At 33.8% G+C, this 26,335-nt stretch overlaps 1 protein-coding gene and 1 non-coding gene across 2 annotated transcripts in view; both read left to right on the top strand.

Moving 5' to 3' along the window:
- The window catches only part of Map3k2 (mitogen-activated protein kinase kinase kinase 2), a 79,728-nt gene that overhangs the window by 49,120 nt on the left and 4,273 nt on the right, over window positions 1-26,335 (top strand). Inside the window, 11 exon segments of the mRNA XM_047544582.1 lie at window positions 461-560; window positions 8,219-8,332; window positions 8,809-8,896; window positions 12,361-12,491; window positions 13,568-13,647; window positions 15,017-15,084; window positions 15,254-15,346; window positions 16,015-16,221; window positions 18,687-18,835; window positions 19,197-19,328; window positions 24,197-24,326. Coding sequence (XP_047400538.1) covers window positions 461-560; window positions 8,219-8,332; window positions 8,809-8,896; window positions 12,361-12,491; window positions 13,568-13,647; window positions 15,017-15,084; window positions 15,254-15,346; window positions 16,015-16,221; window positions 18,687-18,835; window positions 19,197-19,328; window positions 24,197-24,326 — 1,292 coding nt within the window.
- Trnat-ugu (transfer RNA threonine (anticodon UGU)) lies at window positions 3,553-3,626 on the top strand. The gene has a single exon. It is a non-coding gene; the product is annotated as a tRNA-Thr (tRNA).

Raw genomic sequence — 26,335 nt, forward strand, 5'->3', positions numbered from 1 at the left:
GTCATAAAGAAAAATAAAATGTCATTTGCAGGAAAATGGATAGAACTTAAGACTGTTACGTTAAGTGAAATAAACCAAACTCAAAGGGTCATTTGCTATATTTTCTCTCATGGAAGCTAGAGAGAAAAAGGAAAAGAAAGACATAAGGGGTGATTAATAGAACAGAGGAAAGGGACCAGGAGGTGTAAGGATGGAGGGAGGGGGAGAAGTCCTGGGGAGTGATATTAGCCAAATTATATCATTATATTGTGTGCATATATGAGTATGTAACAACAGATTCCACCATTGTGTATAACTATAATGCACCAATAAAAAATGTGGAAAAAGTAAATAAATAGAAAATGAGTTGTTGAAGTGAATATGTACATAATTTTTGCTTAATTTTGTATTTTAAGTAGTTGTACATATTTTACTTAACTGCCTAAAATAAATAAAATACTTAAAAATTTTGTCTATATAGAATCCTTCAGTTTTCCAGACCAGTTAAACTGGAAGATCTGAGGTCTAAAGCCAAAATTGCCTTTGGACAGTCTATGGATCTACATTATACTAATAATGAGGTAAACAAATATAGTTTAACTTTTGGTAGTCTTTATTTTAGAAAATAGTGTGTTCATTTGATAGATTGTTTTTAGGACTGTTGTGTTTTTATTTAGTAATTGGTAAGATTATGATATGTTAGACAAAATATCACAGGTAAATTTGTAAATTCTAACTGATCAAATGGATTTTTTCCATTATGGAAATAATAGGAGATTCTACTGTTGTGCAAATAATTGAATGAGTCCATGCTAGCAGGAAATATATATATCATTTGGTTATGCTTTATATGTAACTACTACTTATATTTTTAAGTTATTACTTTCTTACTTTATTGCTAAGTGGTCTTTTTCTCTCATACTATACTTGGCTACAGACAATAGAACTTTGGTAGTCTGACAGTTTAGTTTAAACTTAAAGAATTATTTTAGTGTTAATTAGGACAGACTCGATTGTTATGCTTATATTTGGGAGTCAGAACATGTGATTTTCAGGGTTCTGGTTCTGAAAAACAGCTCCTCCTGGGGTAGGCATTATAGATTTGTAGTACGAGCAGACAATTTATAAATGAATTGTTTATGTATATGAAGTTCTTTGAAAGAAATTCATTGTGATGATGAATAAAGGCAAGGGCAGTGCGTATTTATGATATTCAGGAAATAACTGAGGTGGTAAAGTTTTTTTTTTTTCTTGAATAAATTTTTCTTTTTAGCTATACATGATAGTAGAGTGTATTTTGACATATTATACATATGTGGAGTATAATTTATTCTAATTAGGAAGATGGTGACATTTAGTAGCTCCACTAGAGGTGGAGACTTTAGTATGAAACCCTGCAGCAAGTTTCAGGGGAAGAACATTGCTGGGGGAGAGAGAAACTTGAGAGCAGTGCATATAGAGGTCCTAAGATGGAAAAAACTTGTATGTTTCAGAAATAGGGAAGGTACCAGTGTAGAATGACAGTGTAGAATGACAAATGTACCTTAAGGGAAAACATGTGAAACTGCTTTGCAAGTATTAAAGCATTGTTCAAATAAAACATTTGAAAATAGATTTTAAACAAGGTGATTAATTTAAAGCCAAATTAAATGCTAATGTAGCAAACAATTTTTGTCTAAAGAAATCACTTATATCTCACAGATGAAAATATTTTGATAAAGTAGAAATCCATATCCTAAACAAGTAATATCTCTGAACAAAATGATGAGTACTGTACTGTAGTAATAGCTTGAAATTTTATTTTTCAAATATTTTTTGGGTTTTTAATAGCTTGAAATTTTATTTTTCAAGTACTTTTTGGGTTTTTATCTAGCCATAAACACATCTTACTGCCCTGCCCTGTCTTGGCACTTTATTTCTGTACATGCTGGTCTGATTTCTAGCTGCTAGTTCTTGCTACTCTGAGGGCTTTCTAGAGATATGGCTCCAGAAACTGAACTATATATAGGGTAGTAGGGGTGGATGGACTGCACTTGCCCAAATAACTTGCTGAATAATATGCCCTTCATGAACCTCCTTCCTTTCCTCGCCTCCCGCATTCCCCTGCCAGTATCTTTTTCCCATATAAAAACCTTGAATCTTTATCTCACAGTATGATACTAGGGGAACCAAGAATCTTACTGTGTGTGTGTGTGTGTGTGTGTTGTCTCAAGTTGTATCATGGAAAACTTTCAGATGCCTGAATACATTAGGACTACAATGTTGTCTTGATCTACCACAAAAAATGGGGTTAGTTTGACATTTGTCCATACTATACTTGCACTGGCTCCTAGAATTGCTGGGTTTTTGTTTGTTTGTTTATTTTGCTTTGTCTGTTTTGGTTTGTTTTTTTCCTTGAGGTTTTTTATTTTTTCTGGGGTTTCATCAAATTATCTGATTTTACAATTTCAGGAACCTTTTCTTATTTTCTTAAAAAAATGAAGATTTCTCTCATTTTAGTTGATTTTTCTCATGTTTTTTGAAGGGCTTTTGTGAGTGACTCTGGCATTATAAAATGTGAGTGACTTTTTGGCAGGAATGTTATAGAGGTGGCAGTGGGGTAAGATTGCATTTAAGATTTCTTGCAGCCCTTAGGTTCGGTGAGAATCTGTGATTCCGTGAGTTAACCAGTCCTTATTCACATCAGGACATTGTCCCAAACCAAACCCAGGATGTTGTATGTTGGTGGTATTAGGAAAAATCTTTCAAGTCTTATTTTTCCTTTTTTACTATCTAAAATAGGAAAATCCTTCCTTTGCCCAAACACCTCCATACCCATCTCCACAACACATATAACCATAACTTTATTAAGTAAAGAGGAGCCAATTCAACCAATCCCAGCTTAAATTTCTTGGTTATTTCAATTCTGGAAAACTAGGTATTTATGAAATAATGTTCATTTTGAAAAAAGAAATTTATATTATACTAGAAAAAATATTTATAAGGAAATAGAAAAACATACCATAAATGAGTTTTTTACTTGTCTCCAGATCCACAAAATTAACACCCCCTTATATTGACTGTTTTCAGGTTTCATTATGTAAAAAAGTCAGGTAGATAATTTTCTCTCTATTAAGTTCTATTTAATATAAACTTAGACTTAATTTTTAGTTTTCTTTTTAGGAAGTATTTATAGAAACATACTTCTGATTTATCAAAAATAAGCCAGAGGGAAATATTTCATGAATGAGACTGAAATGATTTACTAAACAAGCAAACATTCTGTGATTTATTTAGCATAATTTAGATAAACTGGAACTTATTCTTTACTCTATCTTCATTTTACATTTTATAGTAGGTGACCTTAAAACATGGGAGGGATCATATCAGGATTATAAAAAGTAGAATATTGAAGATAGGAGGATAATAATACAAACATGGGGCTGGGGGCATAGCTCTGTGGTAGAGTGTTTCCCTAGCATGCTTGAGGCTATGGGTTCCATTCCCAGCACTACAATAGATATATAGATATAGATACAGATAGATAGATAGATAGATAGATCTTGTTTTAAAAAAATTCACAAATGGGGGGCTGGGGAGATAGCTCAGTCGGTAGAGTGCTTGCCTTGTAAGCACAAGGCCCTGGGTTCGATCCCCAGTACCCCCCAAAAAAAAAAAATTCACAAATGTAGTTCATAATTGGTGGGAAAGTGAAATGAATTTAATTAAGCAGATCAGTAGATAAGGCTTGAGCTATGATACCAAATAGTTGATAATTCTTTTATTAGAAAAAATTTGTCATAGAGATAAAAGAACCCAGTACTTGGTGAATAATTTGTAGTAATACACAATTAGCTACAAAAAGAAATTAGAAATAAAGTTTAAGTACAGAGTAAGTAAATGCAAACAGAATGGATGACAGAATTCATATTACTCCTAGATTATATTTGTGCCTAGCATCTTCATTAAAACAATGACCTTTTTTTCACAGAGAAATCTGCACAGAGTGATTAAAAGTACAGCATGCCAACTAGAGGGTTTGTGTGCAGATTGAGCTCTCACTCCTGTGATGCCTGGCAGGCCATTGCCTGGAGTCAGGGATCCTTATCCTTAAGGGATTTATACTGTAGAGGACCTCTAACTAAGTAGGCTTCACATTTTATTTTTTTTTATTTTTATTTTTTTATTGTAAACAAATGGGGTACATCTTCTTTCTCTGTTTGTACATGGAGTAAAGGCATACCATTTGTGTGATCATAAATTTACATAGGGTAATGTTTGATTCATTGTTATTTTTTCCTCCCCCCACCCCACCCCTTTTTCCCTCTATACAGTCTTTCCTTCCTCCATTTTTGCCACCCTCCCTAACCCTAACCCTAACACTAACCCCTGCCACCCCCCATTATGTGTCATCATCCGCTAATTAGCGAGATCATTTGTCCTTTGGTTTTTTTGAGATTGGCCCATCTCACTTAGCATGATATTCTCCAATTTCATCCATTTGCCTGCAAATGCCATAATTTTATCATTCTTTATGGCAGAGTAATATTCCATTGTGTATATATATCACAGTTTCTTTATCCATTCATCAATTGAAGGACATCTAGGTTGATTCCACAGCCTGGCTATTGTGAATTGAGCAGCTATGAACATTGATGTGGCTGTATCTCTGTAGTATGCTGATTTTAAGTCCTTTGGGTATAGGCTAAGGAGTGGGATAGCTGGGTCAAATGGTGGTTCCATTCCAAGTTTTCTGAGGAATCTCCACACTGCTTTCCAGAGTGGCTGCGCTAATTTGCAACCCCACCAGCAATGTATGAATGTACCTTTTTCCCCACATCCTCGCCAACACCTATTGTTGCTTGTGTTCTTGATGATCGCCATTCTAATTGGGGTGAGATGGAATCTTAGGGTAGTTTTGATTTGCATTTCTATTATTACTAGAGATGTTGAACATATTTTCATATATCTGTTGATTGCTTGTAGATCTCCTTCTGTGAAGTGTCTGTTCATTTCCTTAGCCCATTTGTTGATTGGATTATTTGCATTCTTGGTGTAGAGTTTTTTGAGTTCTTTATAGATTCTGGAGATTAGTGCTCTATCTGAAGTATGAGTGGCAAAGATATTCTCCCACTCTGTAGGCTCTCTCTTCACATTATTGATAGTTTCCTTTGTTGAGAGAAAGCTTTTTAGTTTGAATCTATCCCAGTTATTGATTCTTTTTTTTTTTTTTTTTTTTTAAAGTATTGGCTCTTGTGTGTTTATTGAGTAGATAAATTTTTTGGGTAATAGATAGAAAAACTATCAACATCCTCCTCTGGCAGTTAACCCTTTCCTCCTCCATGTGGGATGTGGCAGAGAGAACTCCACAGTGTTTCACTGCCTGTTCATTCTACTCCCTCAAATCCGGTCTTTTTATTTGTTAGCTTTCCATTGTTGTGATAATATACCTGACATAAACAACCTAAAAGAAGGGAAGATTTATTTTTCCAGTTATTGATTCTTGCTTTTATTTCTTGTGCTGTGGGAGTCCCGTTAAGGAAGTCTGATCCTAAGCCAACAAGGTGAGGATTTGGACCTACTTTTTCTTCTATAAGATGCAAGGTCTCTGGTCTGATTCCAAGGTCCTTGATCCATTTTGAGTTGAGTTTCGTGCATGGTGAGAGATATGGGTTTAGTTTCATTCTGTTGCATATGGATTTCCAGTTTTCCCAGCACCTTTTGTTGAAGAGGCTATCTTTTCTCCATTGCATATTTTTGGCCCCTTTGTCTAATATGAGAAAATTGTATTTATTTGGGTTTGTGTCCATGTCCTCTATTCTGTACCATTGATCTACCTGTCTATTTTGGTGCTAATACCATGCCGTTTTTGTTACTATTGCTTTGTAGTAGAGTTGAAGATCTGATATTGCGATACCCCCTATTTCATTCTTCCTGCTAGGATTGCTTTAGCTATTCTGGGTTTTTTATTCTTCCAGATGAATTTCATAATTGCTTGCTCTATTTCTGTAAGGTACGTCATTGGGATTTTAATTGGAATTGCATTGAATCTGTATAGCACTTTTAGTAGTATGGCCATTTTGACAATATTAATTCTGCCTATCCAAGAACATGGGAGATCTTTCCATCTTCTATGGTTTTCTTTAATTTCTTTCTTTAATGTTCTGTAGTTCTCATTGTAGAGGTCTTTCACCTCTTTTGTGAGATTGATTCCTACATATTTTATTTTTTTCGAGACTATTGTGAATGGGGTAGTTTTCCTAACTTCTCTTTCTGAAAATTCATCACTTATGTATAAAAATGCATTGGATTTATGAGCATCGATCTTGTAACCTGCTACTTTACTGAATTCACTTATGAGTTCTAAAAGTTTTCTGGTGGAATTTCCGGGTTTCTCTAAATATATAATCATGTCATAAGCGAACAGGGATAGTTTGAGTTCTTTTCCTATTTGTATCCCTTAGCTACACTAACAAAGAGAAAGAGAGAGAAAACTCAAATTACTAAAATTCGGAATGAACAAGGAAATATCACTACAGACACGAGTGAAATACAAAACATAATTAGAAGCTATTTTGAAAATCTATACTCCAACGAAACAGAAAACCTCGAAGACATCAAAAAGTTTCTAGAGACATATGAATTACCTAAACTGAACCAGGAGGACATACACAACTTAAATAAATCAATTTCAAGCAATGAAATAGAAGAGGTAATCAAAAGCCTACTAACAAAGAAAAGTCCGGAACCAGATGGGTTCTCAGCCGAGTTCTACAAAACCTTTAAAGAAGAGCTCATTCCAATACTCCTCAAAGTATTCCATGAAATAGAAGGGGAAGGAACCCTCCCAGACTCATTCTATGAAGCCAATATCACCCTGATACCTAAACCAGACAGAGACACATCAAGGAAAGAAAATTTCAGACCAATATCCTAAATGAACATTGACGCAAAAATTCTCAACAAAATTTTACCAAATTACATACAAAAATATATTAAAAAGATAGTGCACCACGATCAAGTGGGTTTTATCCCAGGGATGCAAGGTTGGTTCAACATCAGGAAATCAATAAATGTCATTCACCATATCAACAGTCTTAAAGTTAAGAATCACATGATTATTTCAATAGATGCAGAAAAAGCATTCGAAAAAATACAGCATCCCTTCATGCTCAAAACACTAGAAAAAATAGGGATAGTGGGAACATTCCTTAACATTGTAAAGGCCATCTACGCTAAGCCCATGGCCAGTATCATTCTAAATGGTGAAAAACTGAAGCAGTCCCCCTAAAAACTGGAACAAGGCAGGGATGCCCTCTTTCACCACTTCTGTTCAACATCGTCCTTGAAACTCTAGCCAGGCTTCACATTTTAAATGGCTCATATGCTGTGTGCTTAGTAGAGTTAGTTAATAGGTATGAGATTTTTTAAATTTGTTTTTACTCTCCCTTTCTCAGTGAAATGGAATGTACTTTGATGTTGTTAACAGAGTTTTCCTAAGTCACTAAGTTGACATCCTTTTTGGAAAAGAAAGGACATTTTGTTTTTCTTAAATTGTGTGAATCCCACTTTATCTCATAGACCTCAGGTACCTCTGTTCTGTATAGCATTTTATCCATGAGAGAACCAGTGGAAGCAGATTCTATATTCAGTTTGCTCTGAGGTGGCTGACCCATTTAGCTTACTTTCTTTAGACTGTAGTGGTCAGATCGCCAGGGTTATGGAGATAAACCCCAGGTGGATCATAGGTTACAGATTTGCTGCTAGTAGCACACTTCTGTGACAGCTGTCGCAGACGTTCAGTGTTTGGTATGTGTTACACATTTCGTATGAGAGTGAAAATTTGTGGTTGCTATTAGAAAAAGAACCAAAAGTTTTATCTATACATATGAAAAGTAATACCTTTATTTTATAAGTTTGTGTATGTACCCCTTAAAACTGTTTTAGAATGAATAACAAATTTAGTAATATTATGACAATACCCTAGGAAATTAATAATTAAATACACTTATTAGAAAAATGTGATAATTAATAAAGCAAAATTTTAAAACATATCCATATAGTCAGGGTAAGATTTCAGTGTTGGTAGGATGGAAGGAATAGAACAATTAGATACATATACTCATTCAGACTTTCATTCTAGTAACAAATCAAAGAGTAAGTATTTTGAGATTTATAATTCCCTAGTAATGGAGATATTCATGGAATAACTTGACCTGGTGAGATGGCTACGTAATTCCTTATATTCTTTTTTGTTTAGTTGGTAATTCCATTAACCACACAAGATGACCTGGACAAAGCTGTAGAACTGCTGGATCGTAGTATTCATATGAAGAGCCTCAAGATATTACTTGTAATAAATGGAAGTACACAGGTATGAATAAGGTTCCGCCCCCTCCAGGAAGAATTATGGGACTTAATTCTATAAAAGTTAATATAGGAGACAAGTATGTTTATATATGCTATCATATCTCTATCCCTCAAAACCACATGCTCAGAAGTACAAATAAGAATAATATATTATACTATGAAACTAATAGAAACTGACAACTTTGAAGAATTGTGTTAGGATTAAATCATCTTTTTTTTTTTTTAAACAGAATTTCACTCTGTTGCCCAGGCTATCTTTGAACTCCTGAACTCAAGTGATCCTGCAACCTCAGCCTCCTGAGTAGCTGGGATTGTAGACATGGGTCACTGTGCCTGGCAAGATTAAAATTTCTAAGAGTAGAAAATTTGATAAGGCCCTCTAATAATATATAATAAGTAGGTTGTATTTGGTAGGGGAGAGGATTGTGCTTAAAGGCCTAAAGAGAAAAAAATGGCACTCATGGCCTTTTTTTTTTGTAGGCTACTAATTTAGAACCATTGCCATCACTAGAAGATTTGGATAACACAGTATTTGGAGCAGAGAGGAAAAAGCGGCTTTCCATAATAGGTAAGAAAGCTCATGTCTGAGTCAGGAAATGGTTGATTTCTTAATTTCTTCTCCATCTTTTAATGGAGGGCAACACTTAAACATATCCCTGATAAATAGCACTCCATTTCTATACTCTGTAATTTATCTAAGTTAAACTACTTTTTAGTATCCATTGTTTCATTGGAAATTAGTTTCATGTATTATAGGATTAACAATCTCCAATTTAAATTCTGTTTATGTATCCACAGTACTTTAATGTTCAACAAATTCAAATAAAACCTTGTAGAACTTTAATTATGCAAATAGAATGGGGGGAAATCTAAGTAATTCTAGCATATTAAAATTAATAGACTAGATTCTAAGTTCCTGAGTCTTTCTATACGGTCTTAGTTACGGCCAAGAATGCAGTCACAATAAAGATTGCTAAGGGCTGGGGATATAGCTCAGGTGGTAAAGTGCTTGCCTCGCAAGCACAAGGCCTTGGGTTCAACCCCCAGCACCGAAGGCGGGGAAAATAAAAAGATTGCTAAGAATTTGCACATTTTGCCTTTACTGTTACTTAGTATGCATGTTTTATTTACCATTAATAATGTATCGCTATTATTAATGTTATGGTATAAAGAAACAAAGATCCTGTGTGCTGTATTATAAGGTGACCTTATCAGTGAGGTGTGGAAAGGCAGGTGTTTTTTGTTTTTTGTTTTTTGTTTTTGTTTTTGATACTGGTGTTAGAGGCCAGAGGCACTCCACCACTGAACCACATCCCCAGTCCTTTTTTGTATTTTATTTAGAGACAGGGTCTCACTGAATTGCTTAGTGCCTTGCTAAATTGCTGAGATTGGCTTTGAATTTGAAATCTCCCTGCCTCTTCCTCCTGAGCCACTGGGATTACAGGCGTCTGCCACTGCACTGGGTGGCAGGTGTGCTCTTAACTTATCAATTCTATGTGTTGTCTTCAGTTTGTATAAAGTGTTGGTAATGTGCCTTTTTTTCAGATAAAAGCATTTCATTGTTCAAAAACCATAAATGTTTTTAACAGGGTAGATGATTTTATCATTAAAGATAACATGAGATTATGTATGAGGGATGGATTTGAAGGGCAAAAGTAGAAGAGGCAAAAAGGACAAATAGGAAACAGGAGAGAAAAAGATTTGATTAGGAGCCCAGAAAACACTGGTAACAGGAGTATTAATAATGAAAGAAAAGATTAAATCGTCATGTGAATCACCAAAAAAATTATTCATCTTCTCTTTTGGTGTCCAGAAGCAGCTATTTTATGACCATTCTTTTTTAAGTGTCTTGTTCCATTTAAGTCCTACTTTTGGTTTCAGAAGTGCTGGGAATGTGAGTAGGAAAGATGATGCACAAGTAAAATAAAAATGGCTTGTAGTTCTCATTCAGATATATTTGATATAATTAAGAATTTTGGTGAAAGAACATTTAGGATTCCTGAATTCAAATTTCAACTGTCCGATTAATAATCTGAAACCAATAAATTTGTCTTTATCTTTAAATTATGGAATTATAACAATAAATCAAGGTAACACTTGTAAAGTACATTTTACTTTTCAAACTGGAAAGCATGACTACTATTAATTGTACATTTCTTTTTAAATAATACTTATCTTTAAAAAAATTTTTTTAGTTGTAGGTGGATGCAATATCTTTTATTTATTTATTTTTATGTGGTGCTGAGGATCAAACCCAGTGTCTCACTTGCGTGAGGCAAGCACCCTACCACTGAGCCACAATCCCAGCCCAATACTTACCTTTTTAAAGTAAAAACCAGCCAGTTCATTTTAGTTGCATTTGACAGAACAAAATGAACGTATTAAGTCGATGTTTTAAATTCCTTTTGAATTAAAATTGCACTGAATACCTCAGTCTTATTCTACCAATAAGTATTTTTCAGTGCCAGCATTAAGGACAAAAACTGGAAATTTTCTAAGAATTACCAAGATTGCATTAGCATGCCCATTACTAACAGAGGTTAAGAAAAATGGGCTATCAAGAAATGAAATGGAGGAATTTTTATATCCTTTTTCTTCCCTCTTTCCTTTTAGTAATTGAATATATTAGTCTTTTATAAATTGTGGTATGCGGAAGAGGTAAAAATATTAGGGTCCAGTTTGTTCTTTTGGTTATTATTTGTTAACAAAGCCCCAATCAACCCTGACTCAGATTGAGCTCCTAAACATTTTACAGACATGTGTGGACAGTGATCTCTCATGAACATCTCTTGATAATCATCTTTCTCTCTTTCTCACTAACAAGTGCTCGCATGCACTTAAAATGACTCTTTGATACAAAGATAAAGCTTTTTTGCTTTAAATTTAAGTAGAACCTAAATAGTCACATACTTCCCTGTATCTGTTTTATAGTTTAATATCAAAAAAATTACAAGGAGAGGGAAAAATTATATTAATAAACATAACATTATTTTCAAAGAACCTTGTAAAGTTGGATTATCTCATAACAATTGTGATTAATTAAAGAACTATCTTAAATGAAAACCAGATTTTTCCATTTTTCTAAACTACAAAGAAATATAAATTCCAGGAATATGGTTTACCACACAAATTAATTTAAGTACCCAAAAATAAAGTCCAGGATTCCAAATTTAAAATACCCTAATAAGGACTAAATGACTTAAGTAATTTTACTTAAGGTTTCTGAGTATTAGAGGAAAAGAGTATCATGGAGACAAATGTGGATAGCATACTTTTGTTAGAATTATTTTATCACCACAACATACTTGCAAAGAAGGGAATTAGTCCCATGTTTACAGATGGGGAAACAGGTTCATGGTGATCTTGTAACTTTCCGAACACTTAGTTGGTAAGTAACTTGAACCAAGATTAAACTAAGGTCTGACTCCAGAGCCTTCATACTTTCAGTACATCATGATGCTTTCCACAAATTATGTGAAAAGCACACAACTTATCTGCAGAAATGCAGAAGCAGTGATATTTATTTATCTAAAATTCTATAATATATTATCAGCCATGATGTAGTTGTCAACAGAAGAGCACCTGATGAGTGTAAATGGATATTACAGTGAGGTTAATAATTAAAGTAGGGTGGGAGTTTAGAATGGTTGTAAGAGTATTTGAAGTTTTACAAACATGAATGTTCTGATAAGTGTTAATAAACACTGGATTTCATTCACTGAAATTATTTTGATACAGTTCAGAAATACAGCCTACTTAGTGTTTTTTGGTAATGGGAATTGAACCCAGGGATACTTTGCTACTGAGCTACATCCCCAACTCTTTTTATTTTTTAAGACAGGGTCTTACTAAATTGCTTAGGGCCTTTCTGAGTTAGTGCTGAGGTTGGCCTTGAACTTGTGATCCTCTTGCCTCAACCTCGCAAGTTGCTTAGGTTACAGGCATATGCCACCATGATGGCTTATTTAGTTATAACAAAAATTTTTTTTTTCTTACTGATATTTATAAAATCTATGATTTTTCTCCTTTCAGGTCCCACTAATAGAGATAGAAGTTCTCCTCCCCCAGGATACATTCCAGATGAATTACACCAGGTTGCCCGGAATGGGTCTTTTACTAGTATCAACAGTGAAGGAGAATTCATTCCAGAGAGCATGGACCAAGTAAGCCAAAGTCAGATGTTATTTTTCATTTTATTTAAAGGGATATTGGTCAGGGTCAGTGTGATTTGGCAAGTACCTCTGTGTATGTTTGTGTGTGTGTGTGTGTGTGTGTGTTTGTCTGCCCTCTTCTCCAACCCTGTATCTTTCTTTAAAAAAAAAAAAAAAATTTAGTTGTAGATGGACACAGTACCTTTATTTTATTTATATATTTTTATGTGATACTGAGGATCATACCCAGTGCCTCACACTTGCTAGGCAATCACTCTACCACCAAGCTACAACCTCAGTCCAACCCTTTATCTTTCTTAAGTGAATAACAACAACAACAAAAAAAAGAAAATGCACACAAATTTGTATGTACCTTTATGAATATACATACACATAGGAACTACATAAAAATATACATAAAACTGCTGAAATAAGGCTACCTTTCTTACATTGCTTACCCATTAATGAATGAATGAATGAATGAATGAATGCATTTGTTTTTAAGCCCAGATAATTAGCATTCAGATTTTTTGCACTTGAAAGAGCAAAATTACAAATATTTAACTTTATGAAACTGAGGTTTGTGAACTTTTTATAACTTTTTAAAAATACTTGTGTTCTGCAATATTAAAATGTTTTTATAGAGTTGTTGTTATTTCCTTAACATTGGATGTTCACACTACTGCAATAGCAGTCACTGTGTAATTAGTCTTAATTAGAGTGGGGCCATCATTCAGTTTTCAGTAAGCAAAATTATGTGAAACATTTTAACTTGAATTATTTTAAAGGACTATAGAGAAAGTATATTTTTTTCTTAGGAAATTTTGAAGTAAACCTACCTATGCAGGACATTTAGAGATGAATGACTCTGGAGAGTGACTGCTATTATGTATGGGGTTCTTTTGTAAGTAATGCAAGTGTTTAAAAATTGTGGTAAGGGTTACACAGCTCTCATTATATCAATAGCCATAGAATTATGCCCTTTAGAAATAGGATTATGTTATATGAATTATATTTCAGTGAAACATTTTTTTAAGTAACTTTTCATTATACCAGTTGAATCATGATAGAACACTTTATTTTCCTAGATGCTGGATCCATTATCTTTAAGCAGCCCTGAAAATTCTGGCTCAGGAAGTTGTCCATCACTTGATAGTCCTTTGGATGGGTAATATTAATTGTAGTTTTGTTTTTTAATACATATTAGTAATATACACATCTACACATGTAGAATTATCAATAACTCTTTGTACTACATTCAGAGGAAAGTAGTTAATTGATATTTGTTCTTACTAATGGCAAATGAAATTCTTTATATAGTGCAGATAAATTCCTTAACCTCATGGAACTCAGTCTTTGTTGGCTAAAATGATATCTGATTATCCTGTTGTGTTTGTTTGCCAAAGATGTATGTATGGAGCTAAATGCAAACTTAAAATTTATATATGCTTATCTTTAAAACTGTACTTATGAAGCTGTTATCAAATTTTTCATTAATTTTGGTTTTGGAAATATTGAGTTTCTTCCCTAGTTAGGATTATGTTCACCCTGGCACCAGAAATAACTTACATTCCTTGCAATTGTGGCTTAGTATGTTGGTTGACATTTTAGAAATTTAAGTTCTTTTCTTTTTGTGTAATTCAGGGATATGAACAGGATCAAGTAACAACTGAATTTTTTGTTATAAATATGCACTCTTCTGGTTGCAGTTGGACGTTGTTCTTGATACTCACATTGTAGCACAGTCAGTATTAAAATCTTCACTTATTTAATCCTCATAACTGCTTTATGAAGTTTTTTTTTTAATTAATTAATTTACTTTTGGGGGTTCTGGGATTGAACTCAGGGGCACTTGACCATTGAGCCACATCCCCAGGGTCTCCTTAGTTGCTTAGTACTTTGCTTTGGCTGAGGCTGACTCTGAACTGCGATCCTCCTGCCTCAGCCTCCCAAGCCCCTGGATTATTTTTATTTTTTATTATAGTGTTGGAGATTGAACTCAGGGCCTTGTACATGTTAAGCAAGCACTTTATGAACTACATCCCCAACCCTAAGAAAGCAAATTCTGCATAAATAACTAATGTTATTTGGGAATTTACATTTATTATTCTCCTATCTATCTATGTGAAATCCTTGTCTGTGTCATTGTCTTCCTGAAGGTAGACATTTAAGAAAATTAGGGAAAATAGTAATTAGAAAACTATGTAGTGAGTACTGATTATTTGGAATGTACTCTCCTGAATGCTTATATGTGATGAGTTTGAAATTATTTTCTTTGCATACATGCAAAAACAATCTTAGATGATTTTGCCAAGGTTACACAGAGCTTGAACTGATAGGTGTTTCTAGATAACTATGATTCCAAAATGCATCATTCTTACCACTAAATAGGTTAATTTTAAAAGCAAGGCTTCTTTCTTATATGTATCAAATAAGTGTTTGTAAACACACACACACAGATACAGATGTTGATTAAATATTTTTCACATTTTATTTACATATTTTCTTTCATTTAATGTGATATTTTCTGTTTGTAGAGAAAGCTATCCAAAATCACGAATGCCCAGGGCACAGAGCTACCCAGATAATCATCAGGAGTTTTCAGGTTAGGCTATATAAACTCTAAATGTTTAAATATTTATGTCATAATAATGTTTTGGCTGGGAGGGAGAGAGTGAGATTTTTGAAAAATCACGTAAAAATTTTGTCAGTACGCTTTTCATCATCAGAAATACTTGACTTTTTTGTAATGTAGCTTTCTTATGTCTCAATAGACTATGATAACCCTATCTTTGAGAAATATGGAAAAGGAGGAACATATCCAAGAAGGTACCATGTTTCATATCATCATCAAGAGTATAATGATGGTAAGTTTCTGGCAGTTAGATCATAATAACATTTTGTAAAAATCTCAAATATAAAAATAAATACAAAATTTTAGGAAAAAACTCATTTATGTAATATAAAAATTGTTCTTGAATCAGTTTTCTGGTTAAAAAAGGTTTTTTTTGAGGAAATTGAGTCATAACTAAAACTATAATAACATTTTAGCATGTCTAAAATATAATAATACCTTTCTCTTAAAAAGAGTAATTCAATAAATTCCACTATTAAATATAATTATAATGTACCAATAAAATGGGGGGGGAAATGAGTAATTTAAAAATGATATTAATTAGAAAATTCCTCCTTGATGAAATTCATATAAGGGGAAAAACTATCTATAAACTTTCCAGTTTTTGTTTTATATTTTAAAATCATTATTGGAAATGAGAATAAATTATTTTTTTCTCCTTTTTATCCAAAAATGAAGAACTTCGATTCTGTAGTTTCTTTGGTGTGTGTACATCTGTGTACATAAGAAATTATTTGAATTTATGTTTAGATCCTAGATTTTTTTTTAACCCCACAGTTATTGCATTTCAATTCTCTAGCCTAGTTACAGGACAAATGTCTAGTTTCCTATGTTAGAGATTTTAAATACTTTAAAGCATATTAATAAAAAGAGTAAGTTAAGTCTGTTTTTATTTTGTAGGTCGTAAAACTTTTCCAAGAGCCAGAAGGACCCAGGGGACCAGCTTCAGATCTCCTGTGAGTTTCAGTCCTACCGATCACTCCTTAAGCACTAGTAGTGGAAGCAGCATCTTTACCCCAGAGTATGATGATAGTCGAATAAGAAGAAGGGGAAGTGACATAGACAATCCTACTTTGACTGTAATGGACATCAGCCCTCCCAGCCGTTGTAAGTAATAGAAATTGTCATAGTAAAATGAATAGCAGAACCTTTGCAGAATTTTATAACATTAACAGGAATAAATACCAAGTGAGTCTTCAGGGTAAGACAAGACTCCTCAAAAGAGGTCATAATGGGAGTTTCTAAAAATGGTCAGAATGTCACATGAAAGAATGGTATTGTTGCCGATTCCTCGTTGTTAATTCTGTCCTTCATTTTTTACTAGAAAAATTGTTACCAAGTATTCATTTTTTCATTTATTCCATTCCATATATCCTTGTTGAGTTCCTAAGACTGAGATTTCAAACTTGACCTCTAAGATATATTCTAATGGGATAGATGGTATTTGGAGAAATAATTATAGTATAGCTTTTAATCTAGATCTTAGATGTGAGTGGAAATTCACGAGTTAATGAAGTGACATGTAAGAGGTCATGACATTTTGGAAAATGAGAGTAATTCATGTTTGCTGATGTGGGCGATATCTTTAAATAGTGGGAAAAGACTACGTGATAACTAAGTCTAGATTGTAAAGTATTTGGAGTTTACAGTCTTTACAAAGATTCATTCTTAAAGATACTTATTACAGTAAAATTTGTTTGCTATGAATTTCTCCCTTTTATGCTAGTGTTGTCATTCTTTTCTTTTATGTCTATAACCCCACACTATATTGCTTTTTTCTTTGTTTTAGACAGCTGTCTTTAAAGTGATCAAAAATAAAAGAATATCTTTTATATATATCTTCTGTTTGTCTATTTCTATAGATCTTTGTTTATATAGATCCAAGATGCAGTCAAGTATCACATTCCTTTTCCCTAAAGAATTGCATTTAGCCAGGTGTGTGGCACATCCCTATAATCCCAACTATTTGGAGGTTGAGGTAGGAGGATTTCAAGTTCCAGGCTAGCCTGAGCAACTTAGCAGAACTGGGTCTCAAAGTAGAAAAAGGGTTGGGGATTTAGCTTAGTGGTAGAACTCTTGTCTAGTATGTGTGGAGCCCTGGATTCAATCCCCAGTACTGCACCAAAAAGAAAAAGAATTGCATTTATACTTTCTTATAAAACAAGACTGCTGGCAATAAGTTCTTTTCAGCTTTTGTTTGTTTACAAAGGTCTTTATTTTTCATTTTGAAAGATTTTTTTTTCTGGGTATAATATTTTGGGCATTGTTTTTGTTTTTATGGCTTTTAAAAAAAATTCAGCACTTAAAAGTTATCTCTCCATTTTCTTCTGGTTACCTACTTTCTAAGGAGAAATCTGTTATAATTTTTGCTTTTTTTTTTTAAATCCTGTATACAATATCTCTACACATCAGCACTGTACCCCCGGTCCCCCATTACCCACCACCCTACCAGCTGCTAAGATTCGTCCTTTGGTTTCCAACAGTTTGAATATGATTATGATGTGTCTAGATGTATTGGTATGAGATTCTCAACTGGTGTTCTCTTATATCTCTTATATCTTATATTGCCTCAAAAATATTCTAACATTATCTCTTTTTTTTTTTGCGGTATTGGGGATCGAACTCAGGGCCCTGTGCTTGCGAGGCAAGTACTCTACCAGCTGAGCTATCTTCCCAGCCCTCTAACATTATCTCTTTAATTTTTTTTTTTTTTTTTTGTGGTGCTGGGGATTGAACACAGGGTCTTGTGCTTACAAGGCAAGCACTCTACCAACTGAGCTATATCCCTAGCCCCTCTCTTTAAAAATTTCTTCTACTCCATTTTTAATTTTTCTTTAAAGATTTCAATTACCTGTGCAGTAGACTATTTGATAATGTCTGATACACCTTTATGCACTTGGGTTCACATGCATTCTCTCTCTCTCTTGGTTTGGAAAATTTTTGTTGATCTATTTTCAGATTCATTGATTCTTTCATTAACCTTCCTAAGTCTGTTTATGATTGTTTTGAAGGTTTTTTTTTTAAATTTCAGGCATTTTCATTTGATTCTTTCCTGTGGTTTTCATCTCTTTTGAAATTCTTTGCCTGTTATTAACTTTTTTTATTAGAACCTTTAACACTGTAGTCATAGCTACTTTTAAATATCCTATTTGAGGGTTGGGGTTGTGGCTCAGTGGTAGAGCGCTTGCCTAACATGCATGAGGCCCTGGTTTCAATCCTCAGCATTACATAAATAAAATAAAGGTATTGTGTCCACCTACAACTTAAAAAAAATTAAAAATAAATAGTGAATCTTACAATCAGTAGCATCTTAGATTCAGTGAAAGATGCTGTCATATTTGTAATTGGGGGGAAAAGTTTTGTTAGAAAAATACGAGTTGTAGATATGAATCTTACAAGATTGAGTAAAGAGAAAATTTTTGAAAGAAGGTGATGATCATGAATTTGGATACTCATTTGTTTATATCCAAGCTTGTTCAATGAAGGGTAGCACTATCCACAATACTTGTTTAGTTCTTAATCCATTGTGTGCATCTGATTATTCCATTTTTGAGACAGTGTTCTTTTTTCAGCACCTCGAGCACCTACCAACTGGAGATTGGGGAAACTTCTTGGCCAAGGAGCCTTTGGCAGGGTCTACCTCTGTTATGATGTTGATACAGGAAGAGAATTGGCTGTTAAGCAAGTTCAGTTTGACCCTGATAGCCCTGAGACCAGCAAGGTAAAAAACACTGTACAAACTACTTTGTCACATTATAAGAAGCATTTTTACTAAAAAAGGTAATATACAGAAGAATATTTGGCTTTTCCTTAATACAAATGATTTGCATAACAACTAGATGATTACTTTGTACTATGGATATTTCTTTTTAGTATTTAATTTGTCTTCCTAGTCTCATATAGTATTGCTTTAGTTTTAGCATATTGTCAGGGACTGTTAAAGAAGTTATTGGTTAGTGACTTTAAAATGTTTGTTCCTTGGGAAATTAAAATTCCAGAATACAATCACTTTGATAGTCCATGAAGTTAGATTTTTGCTTCTACAGTGTTGTAAAGACTTAACAGTGAATTTTGTCTTTTAGGAAGTGAATGCACTTGAATGTGAAATTCAATTGTTGAAAAACTTGCTGCATGAGCGAATTGTTCAGTATTATGGCTGTTTGAGGGATCCCCAGGAAAAAACACTTTCCATATTTATGGAATATATGCCAGGGGTAAGCTACTACATTTTTTTAAAAGTAGACATTCTATTTAATAAAATATTAGTTGAACTGGACGTGGTGGCACATGCCTGTAATCCCAGTGGCTCAAGAGGCTGAGGCAGGAGGATCACGAATTCAAAGCCAGCCTCAGCAAAAGTGAGGTGATCAGTAACTCGGTGAGACCCTCTCTCTAAATAAATACAAAAAGGGCAGGGGATGTGGCTCAGGGGTCATATGCCCCTGAGTTCAATCCCCAATAACTGCCCCCACCCCCCAAAAAGAAGTATTAGTTGAGGAAAGGAAACAAAATTTTTGTTATAAAATGTTAACCCTAGTTAAGGACATTTTTGAAGAGTTTTAAATTAGAACTGAGTAATATTTTATTTTCTATCCTCTTCTATCTTTGTATTTTTTAAACACATTAATGGTGAAATATTTTGAAGTAGGTTACAGACATCATAGCAGTCCATCATATTTCTCTAAATGCCCTAAAAATATCCTTGTAGCCAATCTATCCAAACCAGATTCCAGTCTAGGACCACACATTACATTTTGTCTCTGCACTCTATTTTTATCTACCATAGTCCATTTTTACGTGATATAGATTTGGCAAGACAGGAGAGTGTTCTTTTAACAGTCACATCTCATAGATTTCTCTAATTGCACCTTCATGGATTTTGTTTAATTTGTTCCTTATCTCTTTATTTCTTGTGAACTTCAGGTTAGGTATAAACTCTTAAATTACATTTCACGCTTTTCTTATCTCATACATCATAGATGAAACTGTACTTTATGTTGCATCCCATCAGGAGACATAGGATTTGTGGTTAGTTCACCATAGAGATGCTAAGAGTGATTTCTGGATTTGAATGACTGACATCCTGATTCCTACATTGTAAAGTTTCGGTTTTGCCTGCAAACCAGTGGCACATATGAATATTCAGTTCCTTTCCAAACTTCCCCCTAATTTTTTTTTTTTTTTTAAATTCTGGAGATTAAACCCAGGACCTTGTTCATGCTTAAGCCTGCACTCTACTGCTAAGTTAGAGTCCCCCCCAAGCCCCACACTTAATGTTTTTAACACTGATTTATAGCCATCACTAAAGTCAATAATTTCAGTAGGAGTTGTAAAATAATATCAGTGGGGGCTGAAGTTGTGGCTTAGTGGTAGAGCGCTTGCCTAGCATACATGGGGCACTGGGTTCAATTCTCAGCACTACATATAAATAAATAAAATAAAGGTTCATTGACAACTAAATATTTTTAAAAATGATATCTGTGACCTCTTGTCATTCCTTCTTCTTATTTTTTTGTATCTGTAGAGGACATTTTAATTTCAATGATTTTTCAGGATGATGGTTGGGATATTCATTTAAACATACATACAGTCTGAAATTTTAATGGGTAGAATGTGTTAGAAAAAGGAGTTTGATTTATAGGTCTTTATGGAGGTACTTGATTATAATTGTATGTAGCAAGTACAGGTTGCAGTGTGAGCTTTTGGATCAGTGAAACTTTCTGTGGACCAATACCTAATAGCAATGTTCTTAACCAACCTTAGTGTAACAGGAACAATGATACACTTTTTTTTTATCATAATGAATAACTAATTGTTTCTAATGACACTATTGCTACTCAGTAGTTATATTTTCTATTTCTATTATACTTTCAAAGATTCTGTTTCCAGTATAAACAGAATACTTTTTTTAAAGTTCTCTTTGGGTTCTGGGAATGTGACTCAGTGGTAGAGTGCTTGCCTAGTATGTGTGAGGCCCTGGGTTCAATTCCTAGAACTAAAAAAAATAAGTATAATAAATCTTCCTTGGTAGCTGTGCTCCTGTGGTGTGTGCTTGTAGTTTCAGTTCCTCAGAAGGCAGAATGATTGCTTGAGTCCAGAAGTCCAAGAAAAAAACACACACACCCTCTTTGGAAAGCAAATTGAGGGAGATTTTAAAAGTAATAAAAATGTTGAAGCCATATGACCTGGTAATCTCACAGAAATTTTTCTACAGTAGTAATCTGAAAGAAAGGGAAAACTCTGTATATATATTTTAGTATTACCTGATAGTTGAAAAAAAGGGAAGTATTAGTGACCACAATGGAAATAAATTATGACAACATTCTCTTGAGAATGTATGCTAAAAAATTAAAATTATGAAAATCATTAACTTGAAGTTTGAGGAAATACTTTAATAAGAAAGAGGAAAAGAATATAAAATGTTTTTAAAATAATGATTACAATATTTTAAATGTGTCTGTTTGAATAAAGAAGAAACTTAGAAAAATGAAAATGTTATGTTGGGATTATGGTAGATTTTTCTTACATTTCTTTTATGTAAGTGCGATAATTATTTACGTTAAATAGAAAATTATGAATAAGTATGAACAGAAACCCATATCATTGAAGGTAATATAATTAAAATGGTTAAAAATGATTTACATCACAAGTAGAGATGTATAATCTTTATATAGTCTTTATATAATCTTTTTGAGAATGTAAATTTCCATTTATTGAATTGTGAGATAATATGCAAATAATGAAACCCATTTAAGTACTTATTGTTTAAATATTTAGTTGAATTGGTATATAATGAAGTGATACTACATTTAGAAAGATTTCTTAAATTGAATATTATAATATTTCAAAACTTATTTTTATTATTTTTAATTTTCAAATCCAATACAATTTGCCCTTCCTTCTTTCTCTTTTTTCCTTCACAATTGCTTTCTTTTCTTTTTTTTTTATTAGAACATTATAGTTATACATAGCAGTTGGGTTCATTTTGACAATTGTCATATAATCTTAAGACTAAAGCCATTATTATTCAGGAAGGGAGAACTGACTGATCTTGTTTCTCACTTGGTTTTGTATGGGAATCTATCTCCATCACAGCATAGGTTGTCATTCCTTGAATTTGAAAAACATGTTACTAAATTAATAATCTTATTGATAATCTAAGTGAATTAAACATGTGCATATAGCAAGATTATGGCAATGACTGAATTTATATATATGTTCCTGTACTTTCTTGAATTCCCAAGTGTGTGAAATGCTATATAATTTCTCTAATTAAATTTAATGTGATGGGCTCCTTTGTGACCTAGAATCACACTATCAAAATCATTCCATTCTTCAGTTTACCCAAACTTAGCTTTCCATTCCTTAATTTGTATAGAACTACACTCATTCTTGGGACCATAACTTTTTTACCTAAAAAAGTTTTTAGTTACCTAAACTAGCATTTGGCTTCTCTTCTCTCTCTCCACCCTCCTCCCTCTCTCTGCCCCCTCCCTCCCCTGTCCCTCTGCCTCTCCTACACACACACACACACACACACACACACACACACACACACAGTTGTGTTTTAAAAAAATATTTTTAGCTGTAGATGGACACAACACCTTATTTTTATTTGTCTATTTTTTTTATGTGGTGCTGGAGTTTGAACCCAGTACCTCACATGTGCCAGGCAAGTACTGTACCACTGAGCTATAATTCAAGTCCTACAGAGAGTTTTTAGCTAGCATAGTTCTTCTCAACCCATTCTAGTTGTACATGCTGCAGAAGTTAATTTTTTGTAGTATACAGGTGTGAACAGACAACATTGATGGAATTGTTAGCTGCCAAAGGCCACTAGTCCAGCTGCCCAGAGGATCCATATCTCCATCAACCTAGAAGTATTTTTGTACCTGATGTTTAGAGAGCTCAATTATAGTTTGAGATACCAGATTACTGTGCATCACTACAAGTGGAGACATAGTAAATAAACTGTGAACAAATGGGCCACAGTGGTTTACAGGTATGAGTGGTAAACTTTCCACATGTGTGTTTGGAAGTTTATGTCTGCAGAATTGCACACTGCTACCTCTGCAGGGATCACTCATGAGTAGTGGAAACAGCACATGAGTAAATCTGTAACATCCAAAGATCTGTTTTATTTGACAGAGTACATAGTTTTCCAAATTGAAGAAAAGACAGAAACAACTTATTTTTTTAAAAAATTTTCCCCTGTGAAGCATTTATTTTTATCTATTAAAGTTTTGATAAGTAACCATAATGTGCACATTGGAATCACTAGAAAAACTTTTTCAAAATTCAGGTGCCTGGGTCTCAACCTCAGGCTGATTCAGCATACTCAGAAAAAGACACCTCATTATGGACCTATAAAAACACATAAAAATTTTGGAATTCCCCTTTCATATACTTTCTTATGTTTTGAACTGGAGTGTTGAGTGTATGTAGTGAAAACTAGAAAATTGAATTGGTTCTGATTTCTAGTCATACCCTTTCTTTCTCCTGAGAAATAAATTAGCAAATGTCAATAAAACAGTGTTTTAAAAACAGTAAGAACAAAAACTAAATAAATAAAATTTAAGTAGAAGATAAATGAGTAAATAAGAAAAACAAAAGAATATTCAGGGCAAAAAAGGCGCAAGATGAATGTACTAGAGGACCTTTAAAAAGATTGCAAGGAATAGGAGGTTGTTAGAACCAACATACTCATAGGAACAAGGGCATCAGTTAAAACACAATTTTAATAGCTTCTCTCAGCTATAATATATACTCTTTCCCCAGTTAGAGTCAGGGAATATAGGTGACTTCTATGTTAAATTGTGTGGCATATTATATCTTTACTAACAATTTCTGCACTCTCCAACTACAGCTTCCAGGTCATGAACTCTAGGCCTCTCTTAAAAACAAAGATTTGGGGCTGGGGAGATAGCTCAGTTGGTAGAGTGCTTGCCTTGTAAGCACAAGGCCCTGGGTTCGAACCCCAGCACCCCAAAAAAAAAAAAAAAAAAAGATTAAAAACAAAGATTTAATAGCAATTTTCATTTCAAACCATTCCATAGTTTTGTGTTGTTTTCTTTTATCCTAGGGTTCAATTAAGGACCAATTAAAAGCATATGGAGCTCTTACTGAGAATGTGACTAGGAAATACACCCGTCAAATTCTGGAGGGTGTCCATTATTTGCACAGTAATATGATTGTCCACAGAGATATCAAAGGTAAGTGTTTTTTACCTAAGTGCACAGTTGTTTGTGAATGCAAATGAAATAAGTGATATGGTAAAGATATTTAACATTTAATACATCTGCCTCTAAAATACCACAGGGAAACAGTTCTCTTGCTCTTCTCACAGACTGTCAGTGTCCTTAAAACAGTTCTGATATTTAGATTTCCATGAATGAGTAGCTCCACTATGGGGATTCATGAATCAATAAAGGTCAAAATAACATAAATGGCACCGCATTTTCATGTATAGTGTGTAGGCATTATGATGGCACACACCTGTAATCCCAGTGATTTTGGAGACTGAGGCAGAAGGATTTCAAGCAACTTAGCAAGGCCCTAAAACATTTTGGTAAGACCCTGTCTCAAAAAATAAAAAATAGAAAGGGTTGCGGATATATCTCAGTGGTAAAGTACCCCTGGTTCAGTCTCCAATACCAAAAAACCAAAGCAAAACAAAAGAACCTAGTGGTTAAGAGTTGGGGCTCTACTACTAAATAGCCTGATTTAAATTCAGGCTTTATTTGTCACTGACTGTGTAACCTTGGACAGGTTACCTAATCTCTCTATACTTTAGCTCCTCCTCTATGAGGATTCTTACAAGGATGAATGAGTTTAATTCATGTAATTACTTAGAATAGTGCCTGGTACCTAGAAAACATTCAAAAGTTAATGCAGTAATGGCAATTTAATGTTGAGATCATATTGGATGTCAGATGAATGGATGTCATTATCTAGGGGTAGGACAAAGGCCAGGACTGAGTTTTGAAGAACTCCAACTTTTTTTAGGGATTCAAGCATGTAAGTAGAATATATAATTGACAAAATTGTTAGTAATGTGTAAAATTTGAAGAGTGCTTAAAAAACTTTGGCAAAGCATACCTGGAGATCTGATTCTATACAAACTGGGTTTGTGACCCCAAATTTAGAAATCACTTTTATCAATCAATCAAAAATAAATTAGTAAGTGTAATATGTGTATATAATACATTATTCATTGGTCTTCCTGAAGACCCTATGAGTTCCTCGGCTTTTGCTTTCCTCCCTGTAGTATGGCACATCCTGGCTGTGGCCATATTAGGCAAAGGAGAACATTCATTCCTAGTTTCTGCTGAGGACTATTTCTTTACGATGCTGAACCAGATCACTGTACTAGAGTAGGGCTTATTAGTGAATATGAGAGAACAAGAAACATGGCCAGTGATCTACCCATTTGGGCAGGCCTCAGTTGTTCAGTATCAAACCTAATCACTTAAAAGAAACTCATAGAGAAATTATTCAATTAGGAATAATGTGTATTCAAGGCAACTTCTCATTGGCGTTCGTAACAGGCAAAGCATAGAAACTGAGTGTTTTACCCACTATAGGGATCCTGTTTCATCTTTCCAGAAAGACTGATACCCCCTGCCCCAGCCAGATAAGGAGGGTAGAAGCAAGATGATTTTAAACCATTATTGGGCAAATAATATTGATGAGGGAGAAAAGTAAAATGTAAAGTAGATGTATAATAGAATCTCAAGTTTGTAAAATTCAGGTCTGACCAGAAGGAAAATGTCCACATGATTAAATCTATCTAGTGGCAAGATAGTGATAGTTGTTTTCTACTATATACTTTTTACTGTATTTTCCCAGGTCCTTTTTTTTTTTTTTTTTTTTTTTTTTAGTGGTGCTGGGGATTGAACCCAGGGTCTTGTGCATGCAAAGCAAGCATTTTACCAACTGTGCTATATTCCCAGCCTTATTTCCCAGTTTTTAAGAACAACTTTTAAATGATAAGGGAAAAGAAAAGGAAGTTGGTTGTATGTTGCAATCCATGAGTTCATAATGAAACTTGTGATAAAACTTAATTGAGGGACTGGGGATATAGCTCAGTTGGTAGAGTGCCTGCCTTGCATGCCCAAGGCCCTGGGTCAATCCCCAGCACCACAAAAAAAAAAAAAAAAAAAAAAAAAAATTGATCAGCTGGGCGTGGTGGCACACACCTGTAATCTCAGCTACTTAGGAG

The sequence above is a fragment of the Sciurus carolinensis genome, chromosome 3 (assembly GCF_902686445.1).
Source record: "Sciurus carolinensis chromosome 3, mSciCar1.2, whole genome shotgun sequence".
In the NCBI taxonomy this organism is placed as follows: Eukaryota; Metazoa; Chordata; class Mammalia; order Rodentia; family Sciuridae; genus Sciurus; species Sciurus carolinensis.